Source organism: Heterodontus francisci, chromosome 10 (assembly GCF_036365525.1).
Source record: "Heterodontus francisci isolate sHetFra1 chromosome 10, sHetFra1.hap1, whole genome shotgun sequence".
Taxonomy (NCBI): Eukaryota; Metazoa; Chordata; class Chondrichthyes; order Heterodontiformes; family Heterodontidae; genus Heterodontus; species Heterodontus francisci.
Window position 1 is genome coordinate 121789954 of NC_090380.1, and position 13851 is coordinate 121803804.

At 49.9% G+C, this 13851-nt stretch overlaps 1 protein-coding gene across 1 annotated transcript in view; it reads left to right on the forward strand.

Moving 5' to 3' along the window:
* The window catches only part of LOC137374244 (cell adhesion molecule 2-like), a 912392-nt gene that overhangs the window by 801097 nt on the left and 97444 nt on the right, over positions 1–13851 (forward strand). The window contains exon 9 of the mRNA XM_068040031.1: positions 11912–12034. Coding sequence (XP_067896132.1) covers positions 11912–12034 — 123 coding nt within the window. The remainder of the gene's footprint in view (positions 1–11911; positions 12035–13851) is intronic.

Consider the following 13851-nt stretch of genomic DNA (forward strand, 5'->3'; position numbering starts at 1 on the left):
TGTGTGTGGAAACCGTACCCCAGTGAGAGTAAGTGTGTGTGGAACCTGTACCCCAGTGAGTGCCAGTGGGTGTGGAACCCGTACCCCAGTGAGTGCCAGTGGGTGTGGAACCCGTACCCCAGTGAGAGTCAGTGTGTGTGGGACCCGTACCCCAGTGAGAGTCGGTGTGTGTGGAAACCGTACCCCAGTGAGAGTCAGTGTGTGTGGAACCCGTACCCCAGTGAGAGTCAGTGTGTGTGGAACCCGTACCCCAGTGAGAGTCAGTGGGTGTGGAACCCGTACCCCAGTGAGAGTCAGTGTGTGTGGGACCCGTACCCCAGTGAGAGTCGGTGTGTGTGGAAACCGTACCCCAGTGAGAGTAAGTGTGTGTGGAACCTGTACCCCAGTGAGTGCCAGTGGGTGTGGAACCCGTACCCCAGTGAGTGCCAGTGGGTGTGGAACCCGTACCCCAGTGAGAGTCAGTGTGTGTGGGACCCGTACCCCAGTGAGAGTCAGTGTGTGTGGGACCCGTACCCCAGTGAGAGTCAGTGTGTGTGGAACCCGTACCCCAGTGAGAGTCAGTGTGTGTGGAACCCGTACCCCAGTGAGAGTCACTGTGTGTGGAACCCGTACCCCAGTGAGAGTCAGTGTGTGTGGGACCCGTACCCCAGTGAGAGTCAGTGTGTGTGGAACCCGTATCCCAGTGAGTGTCAGTGTGTGGGGAACCCGTATCCCAGTGAGAGTCAGTGTGTGTGGGACCCGTACCCCAGTGAGAGTCAGTGTGTGGGGAACCCGTACCCCAGTGAGAGTCAGTGTGTGTGGAACCCGTACCCCAGTGAGAGTCAGCGTGTGTGGAACCCGTACCCCAGTGAGAGTCAGTGTGTGTGGAACCCGTACCCCAGTGAGAGTTAGTGTGTGTGGAACCCGTACCCCAGTGAGAGTCAGTGTGTGTGGAACCTGTACCCCAGTGAGAGTCAGTGTGTGTGGAACCTGTACCCCAGTGAGAGTCAGTGTGTGTGGAACCCGTACCCCAGTGAGAGTCAGTGTGTGTGGAACCCGTACCCCAGTTAGAGTCAGTGTGTGTGGAACCCGTACCCCAGTGAGAGTCAGTGTGTGTGGAACCCGTACCCCAGTGAGAGTCGGTGTGTGTGGAACCCGTACCCCAGTGAGAGTCAGTGTGTGTGGGACCCGTACCCCAGTGAGAGTCAGTGTGTGTGGGATCCGTACCCCAGTGAGAGTCAGTGTGTGTGGGACCCGTACCCCAGTGAGAGTCAGTGTGTGTGGAACCCGTACCCCAGTGAGAGTCAGTGTGTGTGGAACCCGTACCCCAGTGAGAGTCAGTGTGTGTGGAACCCGTACCCCAGTGAGAGTCAGTGTGTGTGGGACCCGTACCCCAGTGAGAGTCGGTGTGTGTGGAAACCGTACCCCAGTGAGAGTAAGTGTGTGTGGAACCTGTACCCCAGTGAGTGCCAGTGGGTGTGGAACCCGTACCCCAGTGAGTGCCAGTGGGTGTGGAACCCGTACCCCAGTGAGAGTCAGTGTGTGTGGGACCCGTACCCCAGTGAGAGTCGGTGTGTGTGGAAACCGTACCCCAGTGAGAGTCAGTGTGTGTGGAACCCGTACCCCAGTGAGAGTCAGTGTGTGTGGAACCCGTACCCCAGTGAGAGTCAGTGGGTGTGGAACCCGTACCCCAGTGAGAGTCAGTGTGTGTGGGACCCGTACCCCAGTGAGAGTCGGTGTGTGTGGAAACCGTACCCCAGTGAGAGTAAGTGTGTGTGGAACCTGTACCCCAGTGAGTGCCAGTGGGTGTGGAACCCGTACCCCAGTGAGTGCCAGTGGGTGTGGAACCCGTACCCCAGTGAGAGTCAGTGTGTGTGGGACCCGTACCCCAGTGAGAGTCAGTGTGTGTGGGACCCGTACCCCAGTGAGAGTCAGTGTGTGTGGAACCCGTACCCCAGTGAGAGTCAGTGTGTGTGGAACCCGTACCCCAGTGAGAGTCACTGTGTGTGGAACCCGTACCCCAGTGAGAGTCAGTGTGTGTGGGACCCGTACCCCAGTGAGAGTCAGTGTGTGTGGAACCCGTATCCCAGTGAGTGTCAGTGTGTGGGGAACCCGTATCCCAGTGAGAGTCAGTGTGTGTGGGACCCGTACCCCAGTGAGAGTCAGTGTGTGGGGAACCCGTACCCCAGTGAGAGTCAGTGTGTGTGGAACCCGTACCCCAGTGAGAGTCAGCGTGTGTGGAACCCGTACCCCAGTGAGAGTCAGTGTGTGTGGAACCCGTACCCCAGTGAGAGTTAGTGTGTGTGGAACCCGTACCCCAGTGAGAGTCAGTGTGTGTGGAACCTGTACCCCAGTGAGAGTCAGTGTGTGTGGAACCTGTACCCCAGTGAGAGTCAGTGTGTGTGGAACCCGTACCCCAGTGAGAGTCAGTGTGTGTGGAACCCGTACCCCAGTTAGAGTCAGTGTGTGTGGAACCCGTACCCCAGTGAGAGTCAGTGTGTGTGGAACCCGTACCCCAGTGAGAGTCGGTGTGTGTGGAACCCGTACCCCAGTGAGAGTCAGTGTGTGTGGGACCCGTACCCCAGTGAGAGTCAGTGTGTGTGGGATCCGTACCCCAGTGAGAGTCAGTGTGTGTGGAACTCGTACCCCAGTGAGAGTCAGTGTGTGTGGAACCTGTACCCCAGTGAGAGTCAGTGTGTGTGGAACCCGTACCCCAGTGAGAGTCAGTGTGTGTGGGACCCGTACCCCAGTGAGAGTCAGTGTGTGTGGAACCCGTACCCCAGTGAGAGTCAGTGTGTGTGGAACCCGTACCCCAGTGAGAGTCAGTGTGTGTGGAACCCGTACCCCAGTGAGAGTCAGTGTGTGTGGAACCCGTACCCCAGTGAGAGTCTGTGCGTGTGGAACCCGTACCCCAGTGAGAGTTAGTGTGTGTGGAACCCGTACCCCAGTGAGAGTCAGTGTGTGTGGAACCCGTACCCCAGTGAGAGTTAGTGTGTGTGGAACCCGTACCCCAGTGAGAGTCGGTGTGTGTGGAACCCGTACCCCAGTGAGAGTCTGTGCGTGTGGGACCCGTACCCCAGTGAGAGTCAGTGTGTGTGGAACCCGTACCCCAGTGAGTGTCAGTGTGTGTGGAACCCGTACCCCAGTGAGTGTCAGTGTGTGTGGGATCCCGTACCCCAGTGAGAGTCAGTGTGTGTGGGATCCCGTACCCCAGTGAGAGTCAGTGTGTGTGGAACCCGTACCCCAGTGAGAGTCAGTGTGTGTGGAACCCGTACCCCAGTGAGAGTCGGTGTGTGTGGAACCCGTACCCCAGTGAGAGTCAGTGGGTGTGGAACCCGTACCCCAGTGAGAGTCAGTGTGTGTGGAACCCGTACCCCAGTGAGAGTCAGTGTGTGTGGAACCCGTACCCCAGTGAGAGTCAGTGTGTGTGGAACCCGTACCCCAGTGAGAGTCAGTGTGGGAAGAACCCGTACCCCAGTGAGAGTCAGAGTGTGTGGAACCCGTACCCCAGTGAGAGTCAGTGTGTGTGGAACCCGTACCCCAGTGAGAGTCAGTGTGTGTGGAACCCGTACCCCAGTGAGAGTCAGTGTGTGTGGAACCCGTACCCCAGTGAGTGTCAGTGTGTGTGGGATCCCGTACCCCAGTGAGAGTCAGTGTGTGTGGAACCCGTACCGCAGTGAGAGTCAGTGTGTGTGGAACCCGTACCCCAGTGAGAGTCATTTGGCTGAATCTTACTAGCTCCGGCGTTGGGGCTTGTGGCAGGAGGCCTGGAAAACTCTTCCAGGTGAGGCCTGTCATGACCCCCTGACGTTAAGAAGGCCCCGCTAGGTGCAGTCCCACCTCCGCTCGGCAGCGGGACTATAATTTTCAGATGAAAATGGTAGTAAAATTAAAGAATAATTATGAACCTTGTAGTGATGTCCATCCCACGCCGATATTGTGGCTGGAACACCCCTGCCTTCAGAACTCTTCCTCTTTGAGGAAGTGACAAAGTTGATTGATGAGGGAAGGGCTGTAGATGTCATATACATGGACTTCAGTAAGGCGTTTGATAAGGTTCCCCATGGTAGGCTGATGGAGAAAGTGAAGTCGCATGGGGTCCAAGGTGTACTAGCTAGATGGATAAAGAACTGGCTGGGCAACAGGAGACAGAGAGTAGCAGTAGAAGGGAGTTTCTCAAAATGGAGACGTGTAACCAGTGGTGTTCCACAGGGATCCGTGCTGGGACCACTGTTGTTTGTGATATACATTAATGATTTGGAGGAAAGTATAGGTGGTCTGATTAGCAAGTTTGCAGACGACACTAAGATTGGTGGAGTCGCAGATAGTGAAGGGGACTGTCAGAGAATACAGCAGAATATAGATAGATTGGAGAGTTGGGCAGAGAAATGGCAGATGGAGTTCAATCCGGGCAAATGCGAGGTGATGCATTTTGGAAGATCCAATTCAAGAGTGAACTATACAGTAAATGGAAAAGTCCTGGGGAAAATTGATGTACAGAGAGATTTGGGTGTTCAGGTCCATTGTTCCCTGAAGGTGGCAACGCAGGTCAATAGAGTGGTCAAGAAGGCATACGGCATGCTTTCCTTCATCGGACGGGGTATTGATTACAAGAGTTGGCAGGTCATGTTACAGTTGTATAAGACTTTGGTTCGGCCACATTTGGAATACTGCGTGCAGTTCTGGTCGCCACATTGCCAAAAGGATGTAGATGCTTTGGAGAGGGTGCAGAGGAGGTTCACCAGGATGTTGCCTGGTATGGAGGGCGCTAGTTATGAAGAGAGGTTGAGTAGATTAGGATTATTTTCATTAGAAAGACGGAGGTTGAGGGGGGACCTGATTGAGGTGTACAAAATCATGAGAGGTATAGACAGGGTGGATAGCAAGAAGCTTTTTCCCAGAGTGGGGGATTCAATTACTGGGGGACACGAGTTCAAAGTGAAAGGGGAAAAGTTTATGGGGGATATGCGTGGAAAGTTCTTTACGCAGAGGGTGGTGGGTGCCTGGAACGCGTTACCAGCAGAGGTGGTAGACGCGGGCACGATAGCGCCTTTTAAGATGGATCTAGACAGATACATGAATGGGCAGGAAGCAAAGAGATACAGACCCTTAGAAAATAGGCGACATGTTTAGATAGAGGATCTGGATCGGCATAGGCTTGGAGGGCCGAAGGGCCTGTTCCTGTGCTGTAATTTTCTTTGTTCTTTGTTCTTTGTTCTGTTCTGAGTTCCAAGCCATGACTCTGGTGGGGAGAGGGAGGAGTAAAATTATCAGGGTCCGAGTAGTGGGGGAAACGGGGAAAACATTTTGTATTAGCTGAGGGGATGGTGGGAAGGGGTTGAAGGGCAAATGTTACGAGGTTGGGGGATTGTTCATTTTGGTGATATCGTCCCAAAATCTAACATTTGGCAGGGGTTGGGTGAGGGGGGTGGGGGGAGGGGAATGTCGGGGAAAGGGCCTCCAGCTTTCATTTAGTTTTTGAAACACAATTCACAATAATATTACTTTCAAAATTCAAACTTATTCTAAGGACTTGAAGCCCTTTAAAAATGGCGCTGGCACCGTCGCCGGGGACCGATTGACCTCCCCCTCTACGTCATCCGGGGCAGCCGCTCCGCCCCCTCGATTTAAATGAGCCGCCGCACAAAATATTGCAGGGGCTCAGCGATGGCGCATCCGTGCAGGAAGACCACCGAGATCAGAGCACGCCACTGTGATTTGCGGCGATTCAGCCCAGTGTGTGTGAGTGAAATCAATATGTCCACTCATTACACTCTCCCCTGATTTTCAGTTCCATTGATCTTGTTTGTAAAGGAAACTTTGTGTAAAATGTTCCCCAGTGTGTATGTTAATAAACAGCTGCCAACGTGTCAACACTTTTCAGAACACAATCCCCTTGAGGCCAGTGGTGGGCTTTGGTTTCAGCCTGAACTAATGTGATTGATTCACAAATAAAAAGGATATTCAATTATGCTCGAGTAGTGACGATTTATTTGAAAATCGATGCTTGTAAGACAGAGCCCAGGAACTGGAATTCACATTCCAAACACTGCCTCATATTACAAGCAAGCATTCACTAACTCTGATATTCGCACCTGGGTGACTGAGGAACACCACAGGGTGAAAAAAGACTTGCATTTTGATAGCGTCATTCACAATATCAGAACATCCCAAAGAGGTTTACAGCCAAAGAAGTAATTTTCAAGTGTAGTCACTGTCATCAGGTCGGGAACACAGCAGCCAATTTCCACACAGCAAGCTCCCACAAACATCAATGTGATCATCACTGAATAATCTGATGTTGGTTGTTAGTGAAATATTAGCCAGGACACCGGGCAACATGCCCCCCAACCTTCTTTGAAATAGTGTCATGGGATCTTTTATGTCCACTTGAGAGGTTAGAGAGAGCCTTGGTGTAATGGAGCCTCTGACAGTGCAGCACTCTCTCACTGGAGTGTCAGCACAGATTATGGACTTAAGTCTGAGGCTCAAGCCCACAAGCTCCTGACACTGAGGTGAGAGTTCAAATCACAGAACCATGGCCAACACCTCCAGGTGCCTGAACGTACTGCCTAATACTCGGAGATCACTAGGCTCATTTCTACCCAGTATGAGAAACAAAATAGAACAATCATCGAATAAATTAGACCCTGAGATCAGGGAGCCTTAGCTTCAGGTTTCTATCCCCTTCAGATCCTGACTGATCTGCATAATTCCTTCGAAAAAAACTTTTTACTTGAGATTGTCAACATTCCAGTTTTTCTCTCGAGGGACTAGGATAAAACTCCAGCTGGAATACAATCTCTTCACCTGGTTAAAACTCAGGGGTCTGTGCTCGGAACTCAACTTTTTACAATTTATATCAATGACTTAGATGAGGGGAGCGATGGCATGGTAGCTAAATTTACAGATGACACAAAGATAGGTAGGAAGGTACGTTGTGAAGAGGACATAAGGAGATTGCAGATCGATATAGATCGGTTGAGTGAGTGAGCAGAAATCTGGCAGATAGAATATAATGTGGGAAAATGTGAAATTGTTAAGTTTGGCAGGAAGAATAAAGCCTGTCCACCATCTACAAGGCACATGTCAGGAGTGTGATGGAATACTCTCCACTTGCCTGATGGGTGCAGCTCCAACAACATTCAAGAAGATCGACACCATCCAGGACAAAGCAGCCTGCTTGATTGGCACCCCATCTACAAACATTTACTCCCATCCACCACCGACGCACAGTAGCAGCAGTGTGTACCATCTACAAGATGCACTGCAGCAACTCACCAAGGCACCTTAGACAGCACTGGCTAGGCCAGCATTTATTGCCCATCCCTAATAGCCCTTGACAAGGTGGTGGTGAGCTGCCTTCTTGAACCGCTGCAGTCCTTTTGGGGTAGGTACACCCACACTGCTGTTAGGAAGGGAGTTCCAGGATTTTGACCCAGCAACAGTGAAGGAACGGCGATATAGTTCCAAGTCAGGATGGTGTGTGACTTGGAGGGGAACTTGCAGGTGGTGGTGTTCCCACGCATTTGCTGCCCTTGTCCTTCTAGTTGGTAGAGGTCGCAGGTTTGGAAGGTGCTGTCTGAGGAGCCTTGGTGCATTGCTGCAGTGCATCTTGTAGATGGTACACACTGCTGCCACTGTGTGTCGGTGGTGGAGGGAGTGAATGTTTGTAGATGGGGTGCCAATCAAGCAGGCTGCTTTGTCCTGGATGGTGTTGAGCTTCTTGAGTGTTGTTGGAGCTGCACCCATCCAGGCAAGTGGAGAGTATTCCATCACACTCCTGACTTGTGCCTGCATGGTGTGGAGTCTCACACCAGGTCCTGGTGGAACTGGTGTTACAGCTGGAAACTAACTTAGGGCGGCACAGTGGCACAGTGGTTAGCACCGCAACTTCACAGCTCCAGCGACCTGGGTACTGCCTGTGCGGAGTTTGCAAGTTCTCCCTGTGAATGTGTGGGTTTTCGCTGGGTGCTCTGGTTTCCTCCCACAGCCAAAGACTTGCAGGTTGATAGATAAATTGCCCCTAGTGTAGGTAGGTGGTAGGGGAATTAAGGGGATGTAGTAGGAATATGGGATTAATGTAGGATTAGTATAAATGGGTGGTTGATGGTCGGCCCAGACTTGGTGTGCCGAAGGGCCTGTTTCAGTAATGTACCTCTAAATAAATAACTATCATTAGGCACTAACTTGCTGAGAGAGACAGCAGGATGGTGCCTGAGAATTTTTTTTAAAACTCACATAAATGCAGTGATTGCATTCTTCTGAAGTTGTGGCTGAGGCAAAGAGTGCAAAAGAGAGGGAGTAATCTAGTGGCAATCTGGCATGCTGCACAGTTGGCAGTTTGAAAGGGCAGTGTTTGAGGGGAGAGTAGGTAACGCTGTTAATTTGCTGCTGGAAGAATGACGTAATGGATGAGAGTTCTAAAAAACAAGGACAGAAGATATGTGTGAAACACCACAGGCATCATCTACCTCTCAGGACATGTCTGATCTTTATTTGTATCACATTGTGTGCTGTGCTCTTTCTGTCTGTTACATCTGTTCCTTCTTCAGTTCCTAACTACAGCACCCTGAACCTTTATGCAAATACATTGCAAAGCATTTTGTATCATCATCCGCAAGATTTCCTGCTGCCTCATTTTCAGCCCCCTCTGTTCCGCCTCTCCTCCCCTCTCCCCCCACACCCCGTGCTAATATACAGGCCCACAACCCTACACAATCCACAGCACTTACCCCAACAAGAATAATATTAAAACTGAACAATGACTGCGATATTACCGTCCCCAGCGTTTAATTGTCTGATGTCTGATTCACCTGGCCAGTTTATCATCCCACTAATGAAGCAAAGCAAGAACAGAGGAGCCAGTGAGGCTCAAAGTGTGCAGCTACTAATATCATAGTCAGTTCAAGGTATCGTCTGGTGCTATGTCAGTGAGCAATGAGTCAGCTTCATTCTCTGTCGCTAACATACCTACCTGTCCCGCCTGTCAGAGCACCCCTTGCTGACCCTCCGCTTGTTAATCTCCTCAATTGAAGAGGGCAGGCCGTGATGTACAGAGTGAAAGACTCTGGGCAATCTATAGACATTGGCAATGTTGCATAGCGCGAGTCTGGAAGCAAGTTCCTGCTGCAGTTTACAGTGCCCTAAACAAATAGCATCATGTTGATTAGTAGCTCTGCCCTCAGGCTGCTCCTGACTGACTGAGAAAGCTCATTATTGTTCAACTCCCTCACTGACCACAGCCAGAGAGAGGGTTTAATGGCCACATACCACCAGTGTGTTGCTGAGCACCCACCTCGCCCTTGGTTTAAGGTTATGGATCAGAGGGGACAGTCAGAATGGGAAAACAGGGATCACGGCTTATTGGGAAAAATGTGTGCTGGATCTCGGTTGTCCAGGAGCTGGTATTTACAGCATATTGATAAAGTCACTGTGTAACCATTCAACCCAATGTTAAAAGATAGAACAATTTTAACTCTGTAATGAGGGAACAATGGGTTAATGTTTTCCCAGGGATCCACAGACAACAGAATATGGAGAGACTGGAGAAGCTGGGATCATTCTCCTTCGAGCGGAGAAGGTTAAGGGAAGATTTAGCAGAGGTCATAGAGCCATAGAGCTGCCATGGCACCCATTTGGCCCATCAAGTCCATGCCGGCTGTCTAGAGCAATCCAGTCAGTCCCGTTCCCCCATTCTATCCCCATACTCCTGCACTTATTTCCCTCAAGTGCCTATCCAATTTCCTTTTAAAATCATTGATCATCTTCGCTTCTTGTCATTGGCTCAGGGATATAAGGGGGTTAGAAAAGGGGTATTGTCATTGGCTCAGCAAGGGAAGGAAATTATAAAAGGGCCATTTTCATTGGCTCAGGGAGAGAAGGGGGTGTTAAAAGGGGCATTGTCATTGGCTCAGGGAGAGAAGGGGTTATAAAAGGGGCATTGTCATTGGGTTATAAAAAATGTTGTACTATTTCACACCTTTTCGTTGTTTTACCTCTTCTAAATTCCCAACTATCTGATCAGAGGTGACAAAGATCCTTTACATTTGGTGGGAGTTTTCTTGATGTTCCAAAGGGAATATAATAAGCCGGTCCCAACTTCCAACACTGACCTGTGCTGAGTTAGTTGATTAAGAATGAGCCTCAGTCGGCCTTGCTTGGAATGGAGGGCCAGGATTCCTCCCCATGGCATCACCCTCATTGTCAGGATTCAGCCATGAATAACAGGCTCTTGGAGCTGACGTGTTGGCGGGGGTGGTGGGGGATTGGGGGTAGGTGAGGGGAGGGGGTGGGAGTGGTGGGGGTCACCCTGCTCCCGTGAAGCTCGTAACTCAGTGTCAGTCAGGGCCTTCAGTACAAAGCGGGGAGACTGGGAAAATAACATAGCCAAGGTGTCTGGACAGGAAGTACCTAATTCACTAATATTGAAGAGCAATGTCTTTGAGAACGGGCACTGTGAAGTTTACTTATTAATTTTCTGTTTCCTACCGTGTGTATATTGTTAACATATATATTTATTGCCCATTTATTCATGTTTAAATTTAAGAGTAAATCGATCAGGCAGCGAGGGTCAGAGACAGGACCACAGCACTGCAGAAGCTCCCTGACACATTCTCCCCTATGAGTTCACTTCTGCACTGGGAACGAGGGTCAGACATAAGGCTACAAGAGATGGGTCTATAACTTCAAAAGGAAATATTTGCAGGGCCATAGGACAGGAACAGTGGGAGTGGGAATAAGAGCCAGTGCAGGCATGACTCGTCTCCTACTGTGCTGTATGATTCAAGTACTATGGTCCTGACTCTCAAACCCACTGTCCCTTCAAATGCAGCTCACAATGGCCAGTACAGGTCAAGGCTGGGACTGCACTGTAGTCCTGGTTCAAGCCTGCTGTCCCCTCGAGCATAATTGGGTGTTAGAAACCTTTGACCAGTGAATCTACCCTTTCATTTCAGCCGAGTTGAACTTGACAGCTGTTGTGGTATTGGTCACCATGCAGACTAGGCCTCTTCCCACACAGTGACCCTTTCCCTGGGTCTCAAGCTTCAGTACGACAATCCAGCAGGGGCCCGGTAACACAAACTGAGAGCAGTGAGCCTTGTAATACACAACAGGCAGTTCCAGTGTGCTTTCTACACAACCTTCTGTGTTGCTGATACCCCATGGCTGTTGTGTTCCATCAAAGGTTTGTATGGGTTCAGTGACAATCCCAGGAATCCATTTCTACAGGCTTCTACATGTAACATTCACATCCGCCTCCCGAGGCAGCTATGTGTCCCCAATGGATCACTTCACTCCACACAACGAATCTACAACATGGTGGATTTGTGATGGTTTTGTTCTGTGTGACACTGATCAGGTGCCTTGCAGAATGAGCCCCCCTCCACATATAGAGTTGCCAATTCTGGTTGGACATGCTCCTGGTGGTTTCATCACGTGATCTCCTGCTACACCTGGCCAAAGGGCCATTTTTCCATCTCCAATATTTCTATAACTAGCAACTAAAAGTATTTAAAGAAAATGAAAAAACAATGCAAACTTTAATGAATTTTCTCCCTGGGCGTTGCTCCCAGCAGTATCCAGTCTAAAATCCTGGCGACTCCAGAGCAATCCTGGAGAGTTGGCAACCCTAGCCCCATACTTTCTGTTAATCATTGTTTTCCTCAAAGGGAGCTGGGAATGTATAAGTGTTTTTATTGCATTTATTTTATATTCAGAGTGTTCTCTGTAATCTGTTAACATTGGGCAGCCAATGTTTGTTGCTTTATACTGTTCAGCTTCATTGTATTTGTGTATTGTTTGGAATGATTTTTTTTTGCTCTGAGTTTTACTTTATTCACATTGCACGATTTGTTTGATTAGTTTCATTTTTTGGTTTCATTTTTGTCTCTTGCCTGTTTCAAGCTTATTTTTTCTTCCCACCAACCAGATGCTCCCATCTCTCCGTCTCCCACCATCAACGCCCCTTCCTCTCCCTCCACTAGAGCAGTCACAACCCCTGTTACCATAGCAACCAGCACCACCAAACTGACCGCAGTCTCCAGGGCCCGAGGTACAGTATCAAGCCTGCATTTCTTTATCAACTAGTTGCCAAAAATAGCCAAATGTAGTGAGTAGTTTTAGTTAATTTTATCTCTTTAATAGATCATTTATTGAACACAGTTCTGATTCTGAAGCTTTACAGGGGACTGGGTAACTGGCTGGTTGTAGGGGCAATTATAAACTAACCCAGCAGAAGGAATGGGGAAGCTTGGATTAGCACACCCAGGTTTCTGCCCTGCCTGATATTGTGCTCCATTTGACATTGGTGGAGTGGAAGATCGCTGTGGGCTTTAAAGCGGACACCCAGCCCAACCCCCCCATTCCCCTCACAACGAATAGCTTAAACCTCTCACCCACTTACCTCCCACCCCCACTACCTGTGTGAAATTCCAACTCCTCAGAAGAAATCTGATTGATTTTATTTTGCTCAATACCCCCATGATATTCTGGACACTCCACTGATTCAGGAAAGCGGGTAACTGAGTCCGAGCGAGCAGAAAAACCCTGCGTTCACGACCCGTTAACCGGGTGAGGAGGTGAGGGAGGCGATGTGGGGGATGCAGTACATTTTGCATAGTCGGCCGCATGGCCCTGGGTCAGGACAAGGAAGCTCAGCCAGTGCTCTGCCTCCAACTGCCCATCCTTGCCCAACCTGCTGGATGGTGCACGTGGGTTGATCTGAGGATCGGGCACGGCTGTGATTCCCACATCTGGAACCACCTCCCCACATCCTTGCCTTACTTCCCTCCTTATGAGCTCCCAATACTTGCAGGTACTGGAGGATGCAGAATACCAGTAAGGAATCAACATTGGCAGGAAAGGGGTATAGGAGGGGAGAAAAGAGTGTCTGTTGTGACAGAGCTAAACTAGCTGATGAAATGGTTTCACCTAGTTAACTTTGAAAGGTGCACTGTCATTATGGGTTCCTGGGCAGGACAAACAAACTAATCAGAAAGATGAAACTGTAAAACACCTGCCACTTGAGAGTGACGGGTGGGTTCAGTCTTTTCAGTAGTGTTGTGTATGAAGGGTTCACAAATGACAAATTCAGGACATTTTCCTTCCAATGATCAACGTTAGGGTATAACTGCTCTGTCACTAGAAGTTTTCTGATACCTCATTTGTTTTTGAAATATGATCATCGCTGGCTAGGTCAGCATTTACTGCCCATCCCTAATTGCCCTGAGGAAGGTGGTGGTGAGCTGCCTTCTTGAACCACTGAAATCCATCTGGTGCTGGTACATCCACAGTGCTGTTAGGAAGGGAGTTCCAGGATTTTGACCCAGCCACAGTGAAGAAATGGCGATAGAGTTCCAAGTCAGGTGGTTTGGAGGGGAACTTGCAGGTGGTGGTGTGCCCATGATGGTGCTGCTTTTAACCTTCTCGATGAAAGAGGTCAAAGGGGAGCAAGGTGTTGCTGAAGTAAACTTGGTGCGTTGCTGCAGTGCATCTTGTAGATAGTACAAGCTGCTGCCACTGTGCATTTGGTGGTCGAGGCAGTGGATACTGAGTCCAGTACCTGGAGCACCAATCAAGTGAACTACGCATCTTGGATAGTGTCAAACTTCTCCCATCCAGGAAAGTGGAGAGTATTCCATCACACTCCTGACTTGTGCCTTGTAGATGGTGGACAGGCATTGGGGAGTCAGGAGGTGAGTTACTCACAGCAGGATTCCCAGCCTCTGACCTGCTCTTGTAGCCACAGTATTTATGTGGCTGGTCCAGTTCAATTTTTGGTCAATGGTAACCCCCCGGATGGTGATAGTAGTGGATTCAGCGATGGTAATGTCATTGAACATCAGGGAGAGATGGTTAGATTCTCTCTTG